Source organism: Gigantopelta aegis, chromosome 5, assembly GCF_016097555.1.
Source record: "Gigantopelta aegis isolate Gae_Host chromosome 5, Gae_host_genome, whole genome shotgun sequence".
Classification (NCBI taxonomy): domain Eukaryota; kingdom Metazoa; phylum Mollusca; class Gastropoda; order Neomphalida; family Peltospiridae; genus Gigantopelta; species Gigantopelta aegis.
This window is the reverse complement of record NC_054703.1, coordinates 23,230,800-23,255,494: the sequence shown is the minus strand read 5'-3', so window position 1 is coordinate 23,255,494 and position 24,695 is coordinate 23,230,800. Positions and strand designations below refer to the sequence as shown.

At 40.8% G+C, this 24,695-nt stretch overlaps 1 protein-coding gene across 3 annotated transcripts; it reads left to right on the top strand.

Moving 5' to 3' along the window:
* The first annotated feature begins 11,907 nt into the window (after positions 1–11,907).
* Positions 11,908–20,590, top strand: LOC121373429 (plasminogen-like). 3 transcript variants are annotated; one of them, XM_041500081.1, is made up of 3 exons: positions 11,908–12,433; positions 13,955–14,552; positions 20,059–20,590. In XM_041500081.1, the coding sequence occupies exons 1-2, from the start codon at positions 12,097–12,099 to the stop codon at positions 14,239–14,241; spliced, it is 624 nt and encodes a 207-aa protein (XP_041356015.1). In that variant the 5' UTR covers positions 11,908–12,096; the 3' UTR covers positions 14,242–14,552; positions 20,059–20,590. The 3 variants fall into 3 exon arrangements, with proteins under 3 accessions (XP_041356015.1, XP_041356014.1, XP_041356016.1); XM_041500080.1 differs by having other exon boundaries at positions 13,955–14,691; XM_041500082.1 differs by lacking the exon at positions 13,955–14,552 and having other exon boundaries at positions 11,930–12,433.
* Positions 20,591–24,695: the final 4,105 nt, after the last annotated feature.

Sequence of the window (24,695 nt, the reverse complement as noted above, 5' to 3'; positions counted from 1 at the left end):
TTTTTAACACCTACCACACTTGGTCAAAATTTCCCCCAGTTTCTGTTAACCTATGGCCATGATTTTTGCACCAAACGATGCATCATGGAATACTCTTTAAACGCATATATAACAATTATTCCCCCGGTTTGTCTTCATCAAGTTATGTTCAAGCAAAGTTAGCGGAAGTTTCTTATTTTGTTCAGTATACATATATAAATAAATAACAAATGTACATTCATTAACATCTTGCTGAAATACAAATATTTATTTAATTGAAAATAATAATAATAAAACAAATAATAATAGACGTAAACGATACCTAGGCCTATTCCTATATACCTATTATCATTTCTTTTCATTCGTTTTATTATTCTGTCTACTTTTCAATTCTCTTTGTCTAAATGTCATTTCTTTCTTTTTTTAAAAGAAAGTAGAAAGTTACACGCTTGCCATTTTCGGGACCTTACGTAAGCTTTGTAGGCTAACAGCTGTGAACTAATCGAGACAATTTTTACCGACTTCGCTGATTTCCGTAACAAGTTCATTTGTGTAGGCTCAGAAGCCATTATTTAATATTTAAATATATATATATATATATATATATATATATATATATATATATATATATATATATATATATATATACTCTTCAAAAAAAGAAACGCAAAAGGGTACAAATGGGTTATAACTCCGATTTTATGTTTCCTACCGGTTCATGCTTTGTGAATATAAGGTCATTGCATGTCCCAAACACATTCCCACGGTTACGTTCGATAAAACGCAGCTACTGTACAATAAAGTTCCAAAATGTGAATATTCGCAAAAACGCAGCCACGTGCAAACCATGTCACCACTGCACGTGCGTTGTCTGCACGTGCAACATGAACACCGACAGTATAAAAGTGCAGGGTGTTCGCTTGCCTGGCCTCTGTATCTGGCCGACAGTTGACAATCCAGGACATGCCACGTCTCAGTGAACCGCAGAGAAACAATGCCATCGGCCGACTAGACGCAGGCGAATCCAGAACGGCCGTTGCCAGGGCATTCCATGTGTCCCCAAGCACCATCTCCAGACTGTGGGACCGTTACCAGCAACATGGATCAACACGTGACCTCCCTAGATCCGGTCGACCACGGGTCACTACCCCCGGGCAGGACCGCTACATCCGGGTACGCCACCTTCGGGAACGATTGACTACTGCCACCTCCACAGCCGCAGCAATACCAGGTTTTCGCAGGATATCCGACCCCCGTACGGAACCGCCTACGTGAGGTAGGAATTCGTGCCAAACGTCCAGTTCGAGGTGTCATCTTAACACCACAACACCGTCGACTCCGACTGCAGTGGTGCCAGATTCATCGACAATGGCCTCAACTGCGATGCAGACAGGTGTGGTTCAGTGACGAGTCCCGATTTCTGCTCCGACGTCATGATGGAAGATGTCGCGTGTATAGACGTCGTGGTGAACGTTATGCGGCAAACTGCGTGCAGGAAGTGGACAGATTCGGCGGGGGTAGTGTCATGGTGTGGGCAGCCATCTCACACACTGGCAGAACTGACCTGGTCCACGTGCAGGGCAACATGAATGCACAGGGCTACATTGACCAGATCCTCCGGCCACACATCGTTCCAGTTATATTAAACGCCAACGCAGTGTTCCAACATGACAACGCCAGGCCTTCACACAGCACGTCTCACAACGGCTTTCCTACAGAACAACAACATTAATGTCCTTCCTTGGCCATCGATATCACCGGATTTGAACCCAATTTGAGCATCTATGGGACGAGTTGGACCGACGCCTATTTCCGACAGCGACAACCACAGCCCCAGACCCTGCCCGAGCTGGCAGCAGCCTTGCAGGCCGAGTGGGCCACCATCCCCCGGGACGTCATCCGTACTCTGGTTGCTTCAATGGGCAGGCGGTGCCAGGCAGTTGTCAACACACGCGGAGGCCACACCCGGTATTGACTCCAGATGACCTTGACCTTGGTGGTGTGTCCTATCACTTACTCACAATGGACTAGAGTGAATTGTGAACAATCCTGCAACATTTGGTAATTATCGGACTCACCATTCAATAATTAAATCAATTCTCCAAATGTTACGACAATGTGGTTTTGCGTTTGTTCTTTTGAAGAGTATATATATATATATATATATATATATATATATATATATATATATATAATTCTATAAATAGAAACCCCGAATGATAGCTATTTACATGTGTAACACCACTAAAATTCTATAAATAGAAACCCCGAATGATAGCTATTTACATGTGTGACGTCACTAAAATTCTTTAACGTTAAAGACTGTGAAACATTTTGGACAGCAGGAAACGAAACATTTATAAAAAGCCTGTTTAGATTTCGCAAATATGAACGTCACATCTACGTCTACGTCTTTGGTGTTTAGGTAGCAAAACGACTGAAACTCAGTAGTGGAGAATGTACGATAAAGTGGGGGAAAAATTATGAAACCAATAGACGCGAGATAATTGTTCCCCCCCCCCCACTAATTCACACTTTGGTGTGCATTTTCCCAACTTAATCAATTATTCATTAAACCTTTTAACTTTTTAACAGTATCTGTATATTCAGTGTGTTTCTGGTCGTCTTAATATCTGTAAGAAGCCCAATCTGGATTTTGTCTTCAAATAAAAAATATATTTTAGGAAATAAAATGAAATTTAACCTAGTACAAATTTTAGAACGATCAGATACACGTTTAATATACAGCCACTAATATTTTATGCAGAAAAATATATTTGAACCCAGTACTGACCAGCCCTGTGTCCGTGGGCTTAACCACTACATCACCGAGGCCGGTAATGTTTCAATCCTTCTTGTTACTAATGGGAAACAAAATGTAGTGGGTTTCCTCTCTAAGACTATATGTCAGAATTACCAAGTGTTTGACATCGAATAACCAATGATTAATAAATCAATGTGCTCTAGTGGTGTCGTTAAACAAAACAAACTTCTTTTTTACATAGATATATATATATATCTACATATATACATACATATATACATACATACATACATATATACATACATACATACATACATACATACACCTCAGTATCTACCAGCCTTACGTTAAAAGGTACTGGTTTCGACTCCAAAACCCGAGTGAGTGCTCCGCAAGGCTCAATGGGTAGGTGTAAACCACTTACACCAACCAGTGATCTATAACTGGTTCAACAAAGGCCATGGTTTGTGCTATCCTGCCTGTGGGAAGCGCAAATAAAAGATCCCTTGCTGCTAATCGCCATATAACCGTAAATAAAATGTGTTGAGTGCGTCGTTAAATAAAATAACCGTAAAAAAATGTGTTGAGTGCTTCGTTAAATAAACCATACTTTCTTTCTTTACCTTCACAGGATAAAGCAGATATCTGACGTCATTAACTAGTTATTCCAGGGTTCGAACTTAACGGTCGCCCGATCGCCCCTGGCGACTGAAAACGACGACGGGCGACTGAAAACCCACAGTAAGGTTGCCCGCCTGGCGACCGATTTAAAAAAAAAAAATCGTGTTATCTCTTATAATCTGTTCCAATATTGGAGGTTTTTTTAGAAAATATTATTCGGGCAAGTGAAAATAGACCCGGGCAAGTGAAAATAGCATCGGGCAAGTAAAAGTGCTGTCACCACTTGCCCGGATGGCAACTAAAAAAAAAAAGTTAAGCGTAGACACTGTTATTCTCTATATAAAAGAATAAAACGGGATGAATGAAAAGTTTGTTTTGTTCAAAGAAACCACTAGAGCACACTGATATATTAATCATCGGCTATTGGATGTCAAACATTTGGTAGGCTTATTTGTGATATTGTCTTAGAGGAAATCCGCCACATTTGTCCATTAGTAGCAAGAGTTAATGTATATGTACTACCCCACAGACTAGAATCTAGTGTCACGCGGTCGGTCTAGGATCGATTCCCATTGGTGGCCCATTTGGCTATTTCTCGTTCCAGTAAGTGCACCACGACTGGCATAGCAAAGACCGTGGTATGTGCTATCCTGTCTATGGAATGGTGCATATAAAATATCCCTCGTTACTAATGGAAAATATAGTGAGTTTCTTCTCTAAGACTATACGTCAAAATTCCCAAATGTTTGACATCCAATAGTCGATGATTAATAAATCAATGTGCTCTAGTGGTGTCGTTTAACAAAACACATTTTAACTGTTGTTTTATTTGTTGTTTTATTTGTTGTTGGTTTATTTGTTGTTGTTTTTTTTTTTTCTTCTTTTTTTTTTTTGGGGGGGGGGGGGTGTTAGGGGTTGGGGGTGTTTTGGTTTGTATAACGACATCGCTAGAGCACACTGTAAACATAGGTAGATCAAATACCTTCTCTTCCGTACATCAGAAAGTTTCGTTCAGGAAATAGACTGGTGTTGGCGTGCTTCAGACGATATAATCCGCATGTGTCATGGCGGACGTCTAGCAGAAGAGACAAACAAACCGCGCTATTTGTGCATTCCTTTGCGCAGTCGTAAAGATTATATTTCCAGCCGACTTTATACAAGTCCAGTTCGCTCACTTTGAAATCCTCGTAGCACTGGACATAATAGAACGGTACGATGTTGGAGCATATTTGATTGGTGACAAATTCCACACAGCAGAGTAACACCAACAAGACTGAACTATGGCGACCTGACCAGAGATCATACATCCGAATAGCCATTATGTCTCATCTAGAACTGACTTTGTGAAACTGTTACGGTAAATGTCAAGTGTATGCGGTTAATAATAATAATAATAATAATAATAAAAAACATTCTATCGATTTGAAGTTTATGAATTATTAAATGTATATAGTCCAGCTTCAGGAGAGTGCAGGACGTTGAGCGTGGGGTGACGGTGGGGATTGGGGTGCGTGTGGGGGTGGGTTTATATTGTGGGAAGCAAAATGTTTAAGGCAGCTCGGATAATGTTTCCCCACAAAATACATTGAAAAAAAGAAAGAAAGTCGTTTGGAGCGGAGAGGTTCAACCCACAACCCTCACCCACCCCCATCCCCTTCTCCTGCATACACACCTGTGCTTGTCTGTTCTAACTTTACGATAAAGGTAAAGTTTGTTTTGCTTAACAGCACCAATAGAGCACATTGATTTATTAAACATCGGCTACTGGATGTCAAACTTTTGGTAATTTTGAATTGTAGTCTAATAAAGGAAACCCGCTACATTTTTCCATTAGTAGCAAGGGATCTTTTATATGCACCATCTCATAGACAGGATAGCACATACCACGGCCTTTGATATACCAGTCGTGGTGCACTGGCTGGAACGAGAAATAGCCCAAATGGACCCACCGACGGGGATCGATCCCAGACCAACCGCGCATCGAACGAGCGCTTTACCACTGGGCTACGTCCCGCTCCTAATAGTGGTGAGATACCTAAACACCAATCGTTTAATTTATTTATATGCAGAAGAGAAAACACTTTAGCAAAAGCGCTTATGATTGTTATCTCTCTGTACTTGTTAACATCATCAACATTTCCCTTCTTACGGATGGGAATAGTGACAGCATGTGTTCACTGTTTCGGATACACACCATTATCGTAAATAAATGTAAACAACCTTAATAATACTGAGGCTAGAATAGTGTTTCAATAAATAAATAATTTTGCTACCTTTTGTTTCATTTTAAACACACTATTTCCCAATATATTTCATCAATACACGTGTTCGTCAAGTTCGATATATTCAATACTTTGCTCATTTGTAATATGTTCTTTAGCACTTATCGTGCTTGCTATCCGCTAACTCTTTAAAATATTCTACGAAATCATGGGGTGTCGTTAAACATCAATTCTATTCTATTCTATTTATCGCTTGTGTCATGTGAATACTTCTCTGCTGCTCTTCTGAAATCTATTCTGCCTTTTGCACACTCTGCATTGAATCAATCCGCTTGCTGTTTACATTCCCAGAGGCGGAACTGGGGAGGGGGGGAATATTTCGATAGTTATAATTTTATTTAAGGAGATAAACATCATCTGATGTCAGATTGGAGGTAGTTTATTGTGCATTAAATTTAACACCGCTAAATGACATTTCAAACCGAACGCGTTAGCGTGAGGTTTTAAATGTAACATTTAGCAGTGGCTGTTGAAGACAGGGAATTCTAGTTAAATCAACCAGTAGAAAGGTGCTAGACAAACCGTCTAGCACACGTCTCCTAGACGGTAATGCACCCTTTTCATTGGTTAATTAATCTCATCGTTTAGGAGGTATACAGTCGATGCTACTTGTTAATTACGTCATTCCATAATCAACGGTAGTAGATGACGTCACGTATTATGTAATGCTGAATGCATTCCTTTTAGTGACGTAACATATATCAGCTGACGTCACGGTACAAACATAAAGTGCAGTGAATTTTATAATAATTATACTAAAATTATAACAATCATTGAACTAGAAAATATTTCTGGCACTTGTCCTTTTGTAGATTGTTTTTCTGACACTCATCTCAAGAAAATCAATCCTCGCTCCAAGGATTGATTTTCTTGAGACTCGTGTCAGAAAAAAACATCTACAAAAGGACTCGTGCCAGAAACTATTATTCTTGCTCACTGGACAGGGTTATCACGGTGCTAGAAAAATCTGTCTGACCCTAGGGCTAGATAAATCTGTCTGACCCGAGGGCTAGACGATTTCTACATACGCGTGACGTCATAAATCATGTTTTACAACGATTGACGTCATGACTTATGGTTTTCAAAATTCTGTTTGCCATTTCACGTTGTATCATTGTTTTAATAATATTTAAACAAATTAATATTTTCAACTTTATATTTATTGTTAAGTTGTTGCCTTTTCATGTCGTTGCACACGTTGGGCTATATTTTTATGGGCATGATTAAATGAGTTTCATTGTTTGTAGGTGAAATGTTTACGAATTATTCAACAATAAACAAACAGTACGTAGCTTACAAAATTAATGTTTTGTTACTGTAATTAAATGGGCAAGAAAAAGAGTCAATCACCGTTGTGAGGTATAGATAAGGCAATTTCAACCCTCCAGATAAAATGTTTTTGTCCCTCGGGTTGGAATTGCCTTATCTATACCTTACAACGGTGATAGATTATATTAATCACAATCCGAGAGATACATCCGTTTTTCTAAAACCAGCCTTGGTAAGTTTCAGACAAAACAGTTGTATCTCGAGGGTTCGGATTCCCCTGTCTTCATCAGACATGAGTATTGGATTATTTGTTATTGAATACCGAAAATGTAAAAATTAGAAAGAAAGGAAGGCAAAAAGAAGGAAAGAGGAAAGAAATTTGAAAAAAAAATAAGAAGAAAAGTTGAAGAAAACGGTGCCATTATGTCAGCATCAGTTGTGCTTAAAACATATACAGATGGAGTGGTGCCAGTTCTGGAGCAAATTAACGTCATGGATAAATATGGAAAACAGAAAAAACGTTTTGTCTTTAATTGTTAAAAGAAATGGACCTTCATTGTTTGGGCTTCGAAGATGAAAACCTGCGTAAGTCCTGAAGAATTATTCAATAAATATTCAATCTTTTCACACAAATTGGGTACAGTGAAAGGTATAACAGATCATCTGAAAGTTAAAGAGGATGCAATTTCAAAGTTCTTCAAGGCTAGGCCAGTGTCATATGCTTTATGAGAAAACATATCTGATGAACACCATAGACTTGAAGCAGAAGGAATAATCGAAAAGGTATATTTCTCTGAATGGGCTGCACTTATTGTACCAGTGTTAAAACATGACAATACAATTCGCATTTGGGGTGACCACACGGTTACAATAAAGAGCCAAAATATCCTTTGCCCACTGCAGAAGACATTTTCAGCAAACTCAATGGTGGTCAAAAATTTTCAAAGCTTGAATTGTCGCATCTATACCAACAAGTATTGCTTAATGAAGTCGTGAAAGTATGTCACAATCAACACTCACCTGTACATGATTGCCATTTTGGAGTCGCAGAAGCGCCAGCTATTTTTTTTAGCAAACTATGGACAAAGTGTTTCAGGGACTGAATGGTATAGACTGTATTTTAGATGACATCATAGTAACTGGGGTTGATGGCAAGGAACACTTGAGAAATTTGAACAATACCTTGAAACGTCTGGGAAAATGTGGAATTCAACTAAAAAGGTCAAAGTGTGCATTCTAAATGTTGAAGTTGAGTACTACTTTTATTGTCAACAAAAATGGAATCCAAATTTGAAGCTATCCCGAAAGTGCCGGAACATACGAACAAGATTGAGTTGCAATCCTGGTTAGGTATTGTGAATTATTATCGCAAATTTGTGCCCAACATGTCGACTGTGGTCGTACCGCTAACTGCTTTGTTAGCTAAGGATGTCGAGTGGAAGTGGAGTGAGGCTTGTCAACAAGCATTTTCAAAGGCAAAAAACTGTTAGTATCATCCAAAATTCTTGTTCACTACAACCCGATGAAACCGGCTATGTTGGTGGTAGATGCATCTGCACATGATCTTGGAGCCGTAATATCACATGGAATCGAGGGTTCAGATAGGCCAATTGCATATGCTTCTCGAACTCTTACATCAGCAATGAATGAATGAATGAATGAATGTTTAGCGACACCCCAGCACGAAAAATGCATCGGCTATTGGGTGTCAAACTATGGTAAACGCCCTTACATCAGCAATGAATGAATGAATGAATGTTTAGCGACACCCCAGCACGAACAATGCATCGGCTATTGGGTGTCAAACTATGGTAAACGCCCATACATCAGCAATGAATGAATGAATGAATGTTTAGCGACACCCCAGCACGAATAATGCATAGGCTATTGGGTGTCAAACTATGGTAAACGCCCATACATCAGCAATGAATGAATGAATGAATGTTTAGCGACACCCCAGCACGAATAATGCATCGGCTATTGGGTGTCAAACTATGGTAAACGCCCATACATCAGCAGAACACAAGTATTCCCAGATTGAGAAAGAAGGATTGGCGATTATCTTTGGAATTTGTCAATTTCACCAATACCTGTATGGTCGACGATTTACTTTGTTCATCGATCGTAAACCACTGACTTTAATTCTTGGACCTAAGAAAGGTATTCCTGTTAATACAGCTTCACGATTGCAGCGCTGGGCTATTCAGTTAGCTGCGTACCAGTTGACATCAAGTACGGAACTACTACATGGAATGGAAATGCTGCTGCATTGTCACGAATACCATTTCTGCAAACAGAAGATGAAGATGAACGTGTAGTGGCGAATCAAGTAAATGGATTACCAATCACTTGAACAAACAGTGCCAGAGCAACGGAGATCGACGAAATGTTATCTCGTATTGTGCATCATACCATGTATTGATGGCCAGGTGAATATTCTGTTTCACCTGAATTGTTGCCTTATTTCAGAGTGAAAGATGAATTAACAGCAGAGGAACATTGTCGTCTGAGTGGAATCCGTGTTCTCTTCATGAAAATCATCCTGGAATTGTGCCAAAGAGATATTTGGCAAGATTCATAGATGAGGATTTCCCGGATTTATCCAGAATTCCGGATTTTTGCGTTGCCCGATTTTGTTCTGGGTTTTGTCAAAATTCGCTATGTTTCACCCCAGAAGTCCAGGTTTTGTACCAACCCAGCTATCCGGATTTTATATTTACCCAGTAATCTGGGTTTTATACCAACAGCAACCAAAAGAATGGTAAAACACTTTTTTTTTGGTATACATATTAATAAATGATTAATAATACTACATACATCATAATTCGGTATTCAGGATGTTTTGGGATGGGGCATTCTAATCTATGAAGATTACATGTGTGGTGGTCTAATATGAACACTGACATAGAACAAAAAGTGAGAAAATGTAAATGTTGTCATCAGCAACAGCCAGTGATGCCAAAGAGTACAGCTAATGCATGGATTTGGCCATCTAAGTCAGCAAACGGAAATGTTGTCATCAGCAACAACCAGTCATGCCAAAGGGTACAGCTAATGCATGGATTTGGCCATCTAAGTCAGCAAACGGAAATGTTGTCACCGGCAACAACCAGTCATGCCAAAGGGTACAGCTAATGCATGGATTTGGCCATCTAAGTCAGCAAATGGAAATGTTGTCATCGGCAACAACCAGTCATGCCAAAGGGTACAGCTAATGCATGGATTTGGCCATCTAAGTCAGCAAATGGAAATGTTGTCATCAGCAACAGCCAGTCATGCCAAAGGGTACAGCTAATGCATGGATTTGGCCATCTAAGTCAGGAAATGGAAATGTTGTCATCAGCAACAGCCAGTCATGCCAAAGGGTACAGCTAATGCATGGATTTGGCCATCTAAGTCAGCAAATGGAAATGTTGTCATCAGCAACAGCCAGTCATGCCAAAGAATACAGCTAATGCATGGATTTGGGCATCTAAGTCAGCAAATGGAAATGTTGTCATCAGCAACAGTCAGTCATGCCAAAGAATACAGCTAATGCATGGATTTGGCCTTGGCAAAGAATACATGTTGATTTGTCTGGGCCATTCGTGAAGGAGATGTTCGTGATTGTGGTGGATGCGCATTCGAAATGGATAGAAGTCTTTTGTATGACCACTACAGCAACGCACACAGTAAACGCATTGCGAACTCTCTTTGTAAGTTATGGAATTCCAGAGCAGTTAGTTTCTGATAACGGATTGCAATTTATTTCAGATGAATTGAAACATTTCTTTTTAAAAAATGGAGTAAAACACATCAAATCTGCTCCATATCACCCAAGATCGAAGGGTGAGGTGGAAAGAGCTGTTCGTACATTTAGAACTGAGATGACAATGGTGGAGCATGAGACACGAAACATGAACCAGAAGATTTCATCATTATCGGAACACTCCACACTCTACTACAAAATGTACCCCATTAGAATGTTGAACTTTAATTTTTAATTTGCAAGTTTTAAAGGTAATTTTAAGTATCTGATAGATTGATATTCTTATTAAGGTACAAAATATTTGTTTGCTTAAATTAGAAATTTTAAGGTGAGGAAGTGTTATGATCTTAGATTAATAGTTTTTACAGTAGATGGTTGTTTGCAGTTTGGCATGTACCAGTAGCGATGTTTAGTAGAACCGCTCTATATGTGACGTCAGAGCATGTGCTTGAAAAGTTCGTCGGTAATAATTAGTAAACGTTTTTGAAACTACTGCATATCTGTGTTTTGGTTGTGTCTGCGACATGCATGTAATCTCTTCACGACAGAAACTGGCATGAGTATTAAAGGGACATTCCTTTTTTTTGCTGCACTTTTTAATATGTTGTCGACTAATAGAGACTTTTTAACGATTGTAATTACACATCGAATATATTTTTCTGCATAAAATATTAGTGGCTGTATATTAAACGTGTTTATGATCATTTTAATATTTGTACTAGGTTAAATTTCATCTTATTTCCTAAAATAATGTTTTTTCGTACGTACGAAATTACTTGAAGACAAAGTCCAGTTTGGGCTTCTTACAAATATTAAGACGACCAGAAACACATTGAATATACAGACACTGATATTCTAAACAAGAAAATATATTAAATATGTAAGTTTAATCGTAAAAATATTTTATTAGTCAGAAACATATTACAATGCAGCAAACTCAGGAATGTCCCTTTAACATGTGTTGGTTGATTTTGATTATAAAATTGAACGCGGCAAAACATTTCATCACATCGATCGTGCATTACAATGCGTGTGTGCAGAAACCATTTCACGTTAATAGTCGAGTTTATGATTACACGAGGATAATGGGCAATCAACTGTCAAGCAGTATGTGATACTTGTTTTCAATGTGGTTATCACAACAGAAATGTGTAAGGGCCGTCGTTAAAAAGTCTCCGATAGCCGTAAACACGGTGACAATGGAAGCTGGACACTTAGGACCATATCTTTAATAATTCACAAACCTTTTGTTTTTGTCTCTCAAGGCCAGTATGAACAGTGTGCTTAATACAAAGGTTTTGCTTTCTCACCCAGTTTTTTTTTCGTGTTAATAATTAACAAACCTCTTTCGTTTTGTCTGTAAACACAGTTTGAAGAACGAACCACTGACAACATGATTCAGTAAGAGAGCTTTCAGTTCCAGAACAAACACGATGGGTGTCAGATCGTATCTTCGAGGACCTTGTCGCCATATAGTTATTGTAGCTGTGCTGGTTTGCTGTGTGGAAATTATCACCAACCAAAACTGTCCGGGTTATGTACCTCTTACATATGTTCCGTGCTACACTGATTACAACGTTAGTAGCCTGGATCTGTATGATCTTAGCAGCATGGATTTTTATGAATGCGCAGTCAACTGCGCAAACCAAATTGGTTGCTTGTTTTTTCTTTACGACAGCCGCCATGACACATGCGGGTCATATCGTTTAAACTCTGCAAATACCAACGTATTTCCTAAAGGAAAATATTACCTCAAGTACGAAACGGAAGGTAAAGTTGATAAAGATTTTCTTTCTAAAATTTCAAATTGTATGTTAAATTTGTTAATTTTCGGGTCAGTCTTCTTTATTATTATTTTTTTAAATATATATATATATATATATATTTTTTTTCTTTCTTGTTAGTTTATGTTTCAAATGTTTGTAATCTTTTAAAGTATGTAATATATGTATATAAAGTTAAAGTTTGTTTTGCTTAACGACTCCACTAGAGCACATTGATTTATTAATCATCAGCTACTGAATATCAAACATTTGGTAATTTTGACATATAGTCTTAGAGAGGAAACCCGCTACATATTTTCATTAGTAGCAAGTGGTCTTTTATATTCACCATCCCACAGACAAAACTATTTTGCGGGAAATGTAACATTGTAAGTGCTTACAAATTTCCACTGAAATAAAGAAAACATGAATGTAGACAATTTACTGATGTCATTATGTAACAAAACAATTACAGACCACATCTGATCAATAATAGGTTTTATGGACCCATGATATCCGGACATTTATAAACAAATGAAAAAACACGGAAGTGATCAAATTAAACGGTTTTAATTTAAAGGGACATTCCTGAGTTTGCTGCAATTTTTAAGATGTTATCGACTAACAGACTTTTTAACGAATGTAATTGCATATCAAATATATTTTTCTGCATAAAATATTAGTGGCTGTATATTAAACGTGTTTCTGATCGTTCTAATATTTTGTACTAGGTTAAATTCATTTTATTTCCTTTTTTTTTTTTTTTCATACGTACGAAATTATTTGAAGACAAAATCCAGTTTGGGCTTCTTTCAAATATTAAGACGACCAGAAACACATTGAATAATTATATAGACACTGATATTCTAAAGAAGAAAATATATTTAATGTGTAAGTTTAATCGTAGAAATATTTTATTAGTCGGAAACATCTTACAATGCATCAAACTCAGAAATGTCCCTATAATGTGATTTGATTGGCAAGACGAGTATTCGACCAAATCATCTAATATAATACGGGGGGGGGGGGGGGGGGGGGGGGGCGTGATTTAGCCCAGTCGGTTGAGTGCTTACTTGAGGTGCTTGCGTCGCAGGATCGAACCACCTCGGTGGATCCATACATTTGATTGTTTTTTTTCTCCCTCCAATCAGCGCACCACAACTGGTTAAAGGCCGTGGTATGTGCTTTCCTGTCTGTGGGGAAAGTGCATATAAAAGATCCCTTTCTTCCTTAGTAAAAATGTAGCGGGTTTCCTCTGATGATTATGTGTCAGAATTGTCAAACGTGTGATATTCATTAGCCGATGATTAATAAATCGATGTACTCTAGTGGTGTCGTTAAACAAAACAAACTTTATAAAAGATTTCTTACAACTGATGGAAATATGCAACGGGTTTACTCTCTAGGACTATATGTCAAACATTATCAAATATTTGACATACAATGGCTGATGATTAATTAATCAATGTGCTCTAGTGGTGTCGTTAAACAGAACAAACTAAACTTTAACTTTTTTATGCTCTTGTAGATGACTGCGACTCTGCACCGGATCCGGAATGTTACCGTGTTGTCAACGTAGCCACGAAGTACGCTGGGAAAAAGATGACGTCACAGTCAGGTACAACGTGTCAGAGATGGGACCAGCAATCTCCATACGCACACACTCGCAACGACATAACCATGTTCCCGGAAACGACGCTTGCGGCCGCAGAGAACTTCTGTCGAGATCCAGACGATACGGGCTACCCGTGGTGTTATACATTGGACCCAAGCATTAGATGGGAAAAGTGTGGAATTCCTCTCTGCAAAAACTAATAAACAGGTCTAATCTTGCGTGGATGTTTATGGGTGGATCCCTGATAATAAATGTCTCTTAGCATCTCGGTTTCAAAATTTTCCAGGAAGCATGGCCAGAAACTCAACACCGCCTTGGTTTTAAACAGTGGATCCAAGCATTAGATGGAAGACGTGTGGAATGACTGCTGCAAAAACTAACTAAAAGGTCTAATCATGCATGGATGTTTATGGGCCCGATTTCCGATAACAACACGTATCTGGGCATCAATATTTCAACATTTTTCGGAGAGCATGTCCCGGAACTCCCCTGGGTATGAAGTCAGTATCTGGTATGACTTTCGGTCTACTCGTACATAGATGTTTATGGGCCCGATTCCTGATGATAATAACGCATCTCTGAGCATCTACATTTCAACCTTTTTAGAAGAGCATATCCCAGAACTCCCCTGGGGATGAAGTCAGTATCTGGTATGACCATTCGTCTATTCGTGCATGGATGTTTATGGGCCCGATTTTGCGATAACAACGCATCTCTGGGCATCTATATTTCAACATTTTTCGGAGAGCGTGTCCCGGAACTCCTCTGAGGTTGAAAGAAAGAAATTTTTTATTTAACGACGCACTCAACACATTTTATGTACGGTTATATGGCGTCAGACATATGGTTAAGGACCACACAGAGTTTGAGAGGAAACCCGCTGTCGCCACTACATGGGCTACTCTTCCGATTAGCAGCAAGGGATCTTTTATTTGCGCTTCCCACAGGCAGGATAGCACAAACCATGGCCTTTGTTGAACCAGTTATGGATCACTGGTCGGTGCAAGTGGTTTACACCTACCCATTGAGCCTTGCGGAGCACTCACTCAGGTTTTGGAGTCGGTATCTGGATTAAAAATCCCATGCCTCGACTGGGATCCGAACCCAGTACCTACTAGCCTGTTGACCGATGGCCTAACCACGACGCCATCGAGGCCGGTCTCTAATATCATAAAGCCTTACACACATTCACAAAAACACATTAAAAGCCTCAAACACACAAGAACACTCTATCCTTCACCCCCCCCACCCCCCACCCCCCCCCCCCCCAAAAAAAAAAGGAAATGGTTTATTTAACGACGCACTCAACACATTGTATTTACGGTTATATGGCTAAAAAAAAAGAAAAAAAAAAGAAAGAAAGAAAAAAAGAAGGAAAGAATAATAAAAATAATAATAATAATAATAAATAAAGTCTAATTTTAATAATTTGTAACTGCTCAGTTTAAGACATTAACTGACAAAAGACAAAATAAAATATTTGCATAAACAATAATGTCATGAAATAACCTATTGCGAATAGTTTTAAGTTTATCCACACTATCAGACACATACTTCATTTAATATACCTCTTCATCCACACCTTTTGCACGTACAGTTCGTGTCTTTTGTTTTCTGGTGACCACAGTATTCGTAATCGTCTCATCGGCAGGGCGTTTGATAAGCTGCGACCGACGCCTTGTCTTTTGCTGTTAAAAGTTGTCCGTGTCTGTTGTCATGGTGTCGGCTTCCTTATTGTTACAATTTGCAATCAATTTACTCCCTTGCATTCAACCTTTTCAGTTACTATCATGTCTAATTCACATTTGGCCTGCGATGGGTCTACGGAGCCCGTATCCTGCCCGTATCCCCCTTTCCGTGCGGAGGCAGGAGGCGGCCGTGAGATTTTCGTACAGATTCACGGGCGCCGCTGATCGTGCAGAAAACGCAAGATTTTAGTTGGACATTGGGGCCAAAAAAAATCGTACGGAGATTGTAGGCTCTTGAGACAACCACATGGCCCTCGCACAGCTATGGCAGGGTTGCCGCTCGCTGCCCGTGCAGTAACCGTGAAATCGCACGGATATTGAGCAGTCATCCCGCGGCGACCCCACAGCGGCCGCACCATGGCCGTGCAGCCGCCTTGAGATGGGCCAAACATTTTTCAGATGGGTATATATTGGTCATCTCCAGCAGTTCCATATACACTTGGGACTCGGATGCTCAAAAACGGCACGGCGGCTGCACGGTCACCGCACCATCTCCGCTCGGCCTCTGCACGGAAGCCGAACGGGCTCCGTACGATTTCCGTGCGGAGGTTGCGGAGACTGCGGAGACTGCACGGCAACTGCACTGAAATTGCACGATTCCCGTACAATCTCCGCGCAGCCTCTGTACGGCTTTGCCCCGGCCTGCCCCCATGTAATGTCTGCACTTCATATCCAAACAACCATGTCCCCTTAATATATTAATGTACAGAATTCTTACATTAAATACAATATACAGTTCATTTTATATCACTGAATATAGACTGGCTTCAGAATGAGCTAAGTGCCATCCGGAAAGGACATTAATATATAGTCCTGCTTTTTGTCTTCCTCATCATATATGTTAACAAAAGAGTTTTGGTTAACGGGCTTCTGGTGGTGGGTGTGGCAAATATGGAGGGTCAAAGTAGGCCCCCCTCCCAAAATCAGGGTCAGCTACTAATAGCACTATTTTGAGAGTAGATAATTGGGAGGATGAGTTCGTCACATCCAATCAAAGAACCTCTTGAATTTTTAATATGGCGCACTCACTCAGGGTTTGGAGTCGGTATCTGGATTAAAAATCCCATGCCTCGACTGGGATCCGAACCCAGTACCTACCAGCATGTAGACCGATGGCCTAACCACGACGCCACCGAGGCCGGTAATATCAATTGAAGACCATAAGCAAGTACAGGTGCACCTTGTTCTGTAACTAGGGGGCGAAACGTAGCCCAGTGGTAAAGCGATCGCTTGATGCGCGGTCGGTTTGGGATCGATCCCTGTCAGTGGGCCCATTGGGCTATTTCTCGCTCCAGCCAGTGCACCACGACTGGTACATCAAAGCCGTGGTATGTGCTATCCTGTCTATGGGATGGTGCATATAAAAGATCCCTTGCTGCTAATCGAAAAGAGTAGTCCATGAAGCGGCGACAGCGGGTTTCCTCCCTCAATATCTGTGTCGTCCTTAACATATGTCCGACGCCATATAACCGTAAGTAAAATGTGTTGAGTGCGTCGTTAAATAAAACATTTCCTTCTTGTTCTGTAACGAAATCACTGTACTATATCACAGACATTAACCGATCCCATGTCTTATCAATATCATGTTTAATTAGCTTGTCAATGAGCCAATTGCATTATAAATATATCTTTTAATTGTATTATTCTGTTTTACTATTTTCTTAACGAATATATGCCTATACCTCTGATATTCAATTTGTTTTAATCATTTCTAATAAGAATACGTTACTTTGAGGTGAAACAAAAGAAAACACAGTGATGAAGGCTACAGACACTATTCACTTATCCCTATTATCATAGCCATGACGGGAATGATATTTCTTCAAAGATACCCAGATGACAAATATAGGTGGACCCGATCAGACGTGCTATTATTAGCATGACTAGGTGGGTACTGTGGAGCCTAGTAATAATATAGCCTTGTATAACCCTGAAATTAGCATTACTCTAAATGTAACTCCAGTATGTCTGCCATTTATCAGAAATATCAACATTTCAGGAGCAAAGAGGATTTGTGGTTCAAAGATGTGTGAGCCTTCACCCTTATGTCATTAAATACCAGACCTGTTTTTTGCTGTATACATGCATAGCAGGTTTGCATCAGTGGTAGGTGTTTTAAATAGAGGATAATAAACGAGTTTCCAGTTATTATCAAATTTATGTCCCGAGTGAAATCATGTTCAGTTGTCACGAGCTTTACATAGCTGTTTGGTGGTAATGCTAATATGAATAAATGTTGTTATGAAGATTCGGGCATTTTCGTTTAATTCGGGCTAAAGCCAGCCTACCTCCCTACAGAAATGGAAGTCCGTACGCTTAGGAGAACAACATCATCGTGAAATACGAACCTAGAGAAACAAAATCAGTCACCTGTTTAAGAAAACCTTCACCAGATGTATAAAAGGCGCAAAAGATGTCTTCCTTCGTTTGAAGTGCCATTTTTAATTACTATTGTTTTAAATTCATCATCCAGTTGTATGTATGTTAACTTACACGATTTTAGACAGGGGTTAAAGGGGCAGGATCCACACTTTTTGTTTCACCCCACCCCCTGTACACACCCCACCCTTGCACACCCCCATTCCCTGCACACCCATCCCCTGCACACATCCACACCACTTACATCGACCAATGATCCATAACTGGTTCAACAAAGGCCATGGTTTGTGCTATCCTACCTGTGGGAAGCGCAAATAAAAGATCCCTTGCTGCCTGTCGTAAAAGAGTAGCCTATGTGGCGACAGCGGGTTTTCTCTAAAAAAAAGTGTCAGAATGACCATATGTTTGACGTCCAATAGCCGATGATAAGATAAAAAATCAACGTGCTCTAGTGGCGTCGTTAAATAAAACAAACTTTACATCCACACCCTGCAATACTAACCTCACCCCTGCACACTTCACACCACAGCCTGCACACACCCACCCCACACCCTGCGCACACCCACATCCTGAACACACACACCCTACACCCCCCTCCCTGCACACGTGTGTGATTTGGTCTTTGGACAATGCAAGGAATCAGGTTTGTCAATGCCACCGAATAGCATTACCTTAATTTGGTGGCGGGACGTAGCCCAGTGGTAAAGCACTCGCTTGATGCGCGTTCGATCTAGGATCGATCCCCGTCGGTGGACCCATTGGGTTATTTCTCGTACCAGCCTGTGCACTACGACTGGTATATCAAAGGCCGTGGTATGTGCTATCTTGTCGGTCGGATGGTGCATATAAAAGATCAATTGATACTAATGGAAACATGAAAATATGTTTGATATCCAATAGCCGATTATTAATAAATCAATGTGCTCTAGTGGAGTCGTTAAACAAAACAAATTTCTTCTTCTTCTACTTTAATATGACATCTTTCTCATTTATCCTACATCCGCTCCTCGTTAATCAATTTAAAACAAAGCTCTTCGTATTATACAATATGTTTGTTCTACCATGTTTGACTCTAATGTTAATAATTCACAAGACTCTTGTGAATTATTAACTGCATGTTAATAATTAACAAACTTTGTTCAACCCATGAACATACATAATGAATTAAAGACACCGTGCTTCAACAAAGTACGCATCACTTCTACATTAGACACGATGGCTGCTAGCTCGTTTCTCCTACGACCACGTCGTCATATGGTTGTCTTAGCTGTGTTGTTCTGCTGTGTGAATATTATTACCAATCAAACTTGCCCCAGATTCCAACCTTTCTCATACGTTCCATGCTACGCGGATTTTAACGTCAGTAAAATGGACTTGTATAACGTCAGCAAGTTAATGTTCTTTCAATGCGCAACGGATTGCGCAAACACCCCGAATTGCTGGTCGTTTCTTTACGACAGCCGCCATCATACATGTGCGTCGTATCGTCTAAAACCCACAGATACCAGTCTATTTCCTGAAGGAAAATATTATCTGAAGTACGAAACAGAAGGTAAAGTTGATGAACATTTTTTTAACTTGTTAATTTTAAAGTTTTTCTTTATTTTCGGGTGGGTATTGTTTATTTGTCTGATTTCTCTGTGTGTGTGTGTGTGTGTGTGTGTGTGTGTGTGTGTGTGTGTGTGTGTGTGTGTGTGTGTTATTATTATATTTGACATTTAATAGCCGATGAGTAATAACTCAATGTGATCTAGTGGTGTCGTTGAACACTTTTAACTTTAGCCCAGTGGTAAAGCGCTCGCCTGATGCGCGGTCGGTTTACGATCGATCCCCGTCAGTGGGCCCAATGTGATATTTCTCGTTTCATTCTTTCTTACTTTGTTCTTGTAGATGACTGCGGTTCTTCGCCGAAACCGGAACCGGAATGTTACCTTGTCAGCAAGGAGTACGCTGGGAGAAAGATGACGACACAATCCGGTATGACGTGTCAGAGGTGAGATCAGCAGTCTCCTCATACTCATAGCAAAAACAAAGTGGACATGTTTCCGGAAGCGACGACTGCTGCCGCAGAAAACTTCTGTCGAGATCCGGATAATTCGGGAGCCCCTTGGTGTTACACAACGGATCCTAGCATTAGATGGAAGTACTGTGGAATTACTCTTTGCTGAAGCTACGCAGAGTTCCAATCTTCTCGCTTGTTACTGCAGAAGAAGATGCTCTCAGTGTAGAGTTCCTCTTTGCAAATCCTCAAATTCCAGCAAAAACGATAAGAGATATTCTGGTACAATTAGCTGGCCTGAAACCTTTTCACCATGACATTTTTGTTTGGTTGTTTGAATTTCCAACATTCCAAACACAATATTAGTTGCAATCCATGTAAAAATGTTGTAGTCACGCAAATATACGAGTTGATGAACCTTCACCTTCGTCTTTATGTTGGTGTGTTTTGCAGATAGTTTCGTTTCTGGTAGATTGTAGTTAGTATATTGGTATTTGGTGTGTAAATTAGGAGTTTACTGAAGGAGGTGCTTTCTGTGTGTATACATGTATGTTCCACCAATGTTAAGATGGGCAATAGACCGGCCTCGGTGGCGTCGTAGTTAGATCATCGGTCTACAGGCTGGTAGGTACTGGGTTCGGATCCCAGTCGAGGCATGGAAGTTGTAAACCACTTCCACCGACCAGTGATCCATAACTGGTTCAACAAAGGCCATGGATTGTGCTATCCTGCCTGTGGGAAGCGCAAATAAAAGATCCCTTGCTGCCTGTCGTAAAAGAGTAGCCTATGTCGCGACAGCGGGTTTCCTCTAAAACAGTGTCAGAATAAGATAAAAATTTAATGTGCTCTAGTGGCGTCGTTAAATGAAACCGGCCTCGGTGGTGTCGTGGTTAGGTCTACAGGCTGGTAGGTACTGGGTTCGGATCCCAGTCGAGGCATGGGATTTTTCATCCAGATACCGACTCCAAAACCTGAGTGAGTGCTCCGCAAGGCTCAATGGGTAGGTGTAAACCACTTGCACCGACCAGTGATCCATAACTGGTTCAACAAAGGCCATGGTTTGTGCTACCCTGCCTGTGGGAAGCGCAAATAAAAGATCCCTTGCTGCTAATCGGAAAGAGTAGCCCATGTAGTGGCGACAGCGGGTTTCCTCTCAAAATCTGTGTGGTCCTTAACCATATGTCTGCGCCATATAACCGTAAATAAAATGTGTTGAGTGCGTCGTTAAATAAAACATTTTTTCTTTTCTTTCGTTAAATAAAACAAACTACTTTTTTTAGATGGGCAATACATTCGTTTGCAACCCTATATAGCTCTTTGGCACTAATGCTAATATATGTATAAATAAATGTTTTCCAGATTCGGGCCCCCTGCCATCCCCACCCCAACCCCATACAACAATGGGACCTCGTACGCCTATAGCTGTGGTGGCATCAGGTTACCTATGCCCCCCCCCCACCCCTCTCTCTCTCTCTCTCTCTCTCTCTCTCTCTCTCTCTCTCTCTCTCTCTCTCTCTCTCTCTCTCTCTCTCTCTCTCTCTCTCTCTTGCTGAGTCACTGTTTAAAATCTGGTGTGGGATGTAACTCGCTTGTAAAGATCTCTCCTGATGCGCGGTCGGTCTTAGATCGATCCTAGTCTGTGGGCCCATTTAACTATTTCTCATTCTCATTCTCATTCTCATTCCACAACTGGTATAACAAAGGCCGTGGCATGTGCTATGTTGTCCGTGGGATGCTGTATGTAAAAGATCACTTGCTGCTGCTAATCGGAAAGAGTAGCCTATTGCTTGGAGGCAGCGGGTTTCCTCTCTCATTATCTGTGTGGTCCTTAACCACATGTCCGACGCTATATAACTGATATTGTAATTAAAATGTGTTAAGCGCGTCGTTAAATAACACATTCTTTTCTTCTGTTTAAATATGTTGACGTGTTCAGTATTGATTTCCTTCTATGGAAATGCATGATTTGTCGTGCATCACCGCGGGTATTTTGTTTGTATGTTCGACATGCTTCGTCAATAGTAATAAATACATAATAACAAAACAATCATCTGTTGTGGAAACACTGTCAATAAAGTTTGTTTTGTTTGACGACACCACTAGAGCACATTCCGTTACTAATCATCGGCTAATGACGCACTCAACACATTTTATTTACGGTTATATGGCGTCGGACTTTTGGTTGAGGACCACACAGATATTGAGAGAGGAAACCAACTGTCGCCACTTCATGGGCTCCTCTTTCCGATTAGCTGTAAGGGATCTTATATATGTACCATCCCAGAGACAGGATAGTACACACCACGGTCTTTGTTACACCAGCTGTGGAACCCCAGCTGCAATGAGAAATAGCCCAATGGGCCCACCGACGGGAATCGATCCTAGATCGATCGCGTATCATGCGAGCGCTGTACCATTGAGCCGCCTGCGTCCCGCCCCTGGGCTATTGGATGTTAAACCTTTGATAATTTTGATATATAGTCTTAGAGAGGAAACCCGCTATATTAGTCAACTAGTAGCAAGGGATCTTTTATATGCACCATCCCAGAGACAGGATAGTACATACCACAGTCTTTGTTACACCAGTTGTGGAGCACTGGCTGCAACGAGAAATAGCCCAATGGGCCCACCAACGGGAATCGATCCTAGATCGATTGCGCATCAGGCGAGTGAGGTACCACTGACCTGCGTCCCGACCCTCGGCTATTGGATGTTAAAAGTTTGGGATCTTTTATATGCACCATCCCACAGGCAGGATAGCGCATAACACGGTCTTTGATATACCAGTCGTGCTGCACTGGATGGAACGAAAAATTTCCCAATGGGTCCACCAACGGGCATCGATCTCAAACCGGCGCATCAAGCACACCCCACCCCTGCACAGCCCCACCCCTCACCCCTGCACACCCCAACCACTGTACACCCCCACCTCTGCACACCCCAAAACCCTGCACACACACACCCCTGCGCAGCCCCACCCCCTGCACACGCATCTGATTTGGTTTTTGGACAAGGTGAGGAGTCAGGGTTGTCAAGGTAGCAGTACACAGTTAATTCCCTTGTGTACACTGGCGCGCAAAGAAAGAAAGAAATGTTTTATTTAACGACGCACTCAACACATTTTATTTATGGTTATATGGCGTCAGACATATGGTTAAGGACCACACAGATTTTGAGAGGAAACCTGTTGTCGCCACTACATGGGCTACTCTTCCGATTAGCAGCAAGGGATCTTTTATTTGCGCTTCCCACAGGCAGGATAGCACAAACCATGGCCTTTGTTGAACCAGTTATGGATCACTGGTCGGTGCAAGTGGTTTACACCTACCCACTGAGCCTTGCGGAGCACTCACTCAGGGTTTGGAGTCGGTCTCTGGATTAAAAATCCCATGCCTCGACTGGGATCCGAACCCAGTACCTACCAGCCTGTAGACCGATGGCCTGCCACGACGCCACCGAGGCCGGTCGGCGCGCAAAGAGTTCGCTTGTTAGGTTTGCACAGCTACATGTTTGAAGGTTAATTATTTGTAACAGGATGTAAATTCTTAACGGGACAGACCCTAGTTTCAACGCGTGGAAATTAACACTAAGTTTAGTTAATGCACAAACCTGTAACACATTTAGATAAAGTTACAATTCAGTGAAACATAACTCTCTGGTTCGAAATGGTGAAATACCCTCTAAACATAGACTTAAACTCGACTCCATAACTGTTACGGAGGCGTGTTAGCATGGGAACCCCTCCCTGCACGAGCATATTTTCTCTCTTTTTTTCAATATAGGTTTTGGAGGAGCATGACTCGACCCCTATAAACTTCGCTCAACACAGTGTTCACCCCTCCTGCTAAAATTATGACACACGGTTATGAATCGTTATAACATTATCGTGAGTGTGCTGCCATTGTCATGTAACATGTTTCCAGCTGTTAAGAGCATTTTTAACGAGGAAACTTCAATATTAAATTAATAGGGGCGGAACGTAAACCAGTGGTAAAGCGTTCGCTTGACACGGGGTCGATTTCTCGTCCCAGCCCGTGCTCCACAACTGGTGTAACAAAAGCCGCGGTATGCACTATCCTGTCTGTGGGATGGTGCATATAAAACATCCCACTGCTAATCAAAAAGAGTAGCCCATGAAGTGGCGACAGCGGGTTTCCTCTGTCAATATATGTGTGGTCCTTAATCATATGTCTGACGCCATATAACCATAAATAAAATGTGTTGAGTGCGTCGTTAATAAAACATTTCCCTTCTTGTTATCTTGCTAAGTGAAAAGGCAGTAGTTGAAAATCTGGTACAAAAAGAGTTAATGTATGAACTGTGGTGTTTTTAAATATGTATGAAAGTAAGATAGTCACATACAAGAACAACCATAAGAGTATGAGACATGGGGCGGGGGCGGGGGCGGGGTGGGGTTGTTTGTAAAACCTCAAATTCGGGCAAAACGTTATAGAGATATTCTGGTAAAATGTGCTAACCGACGTTAACCTGTTCCAGACATTTCTGTTAACGCTATGCATTCTACCAG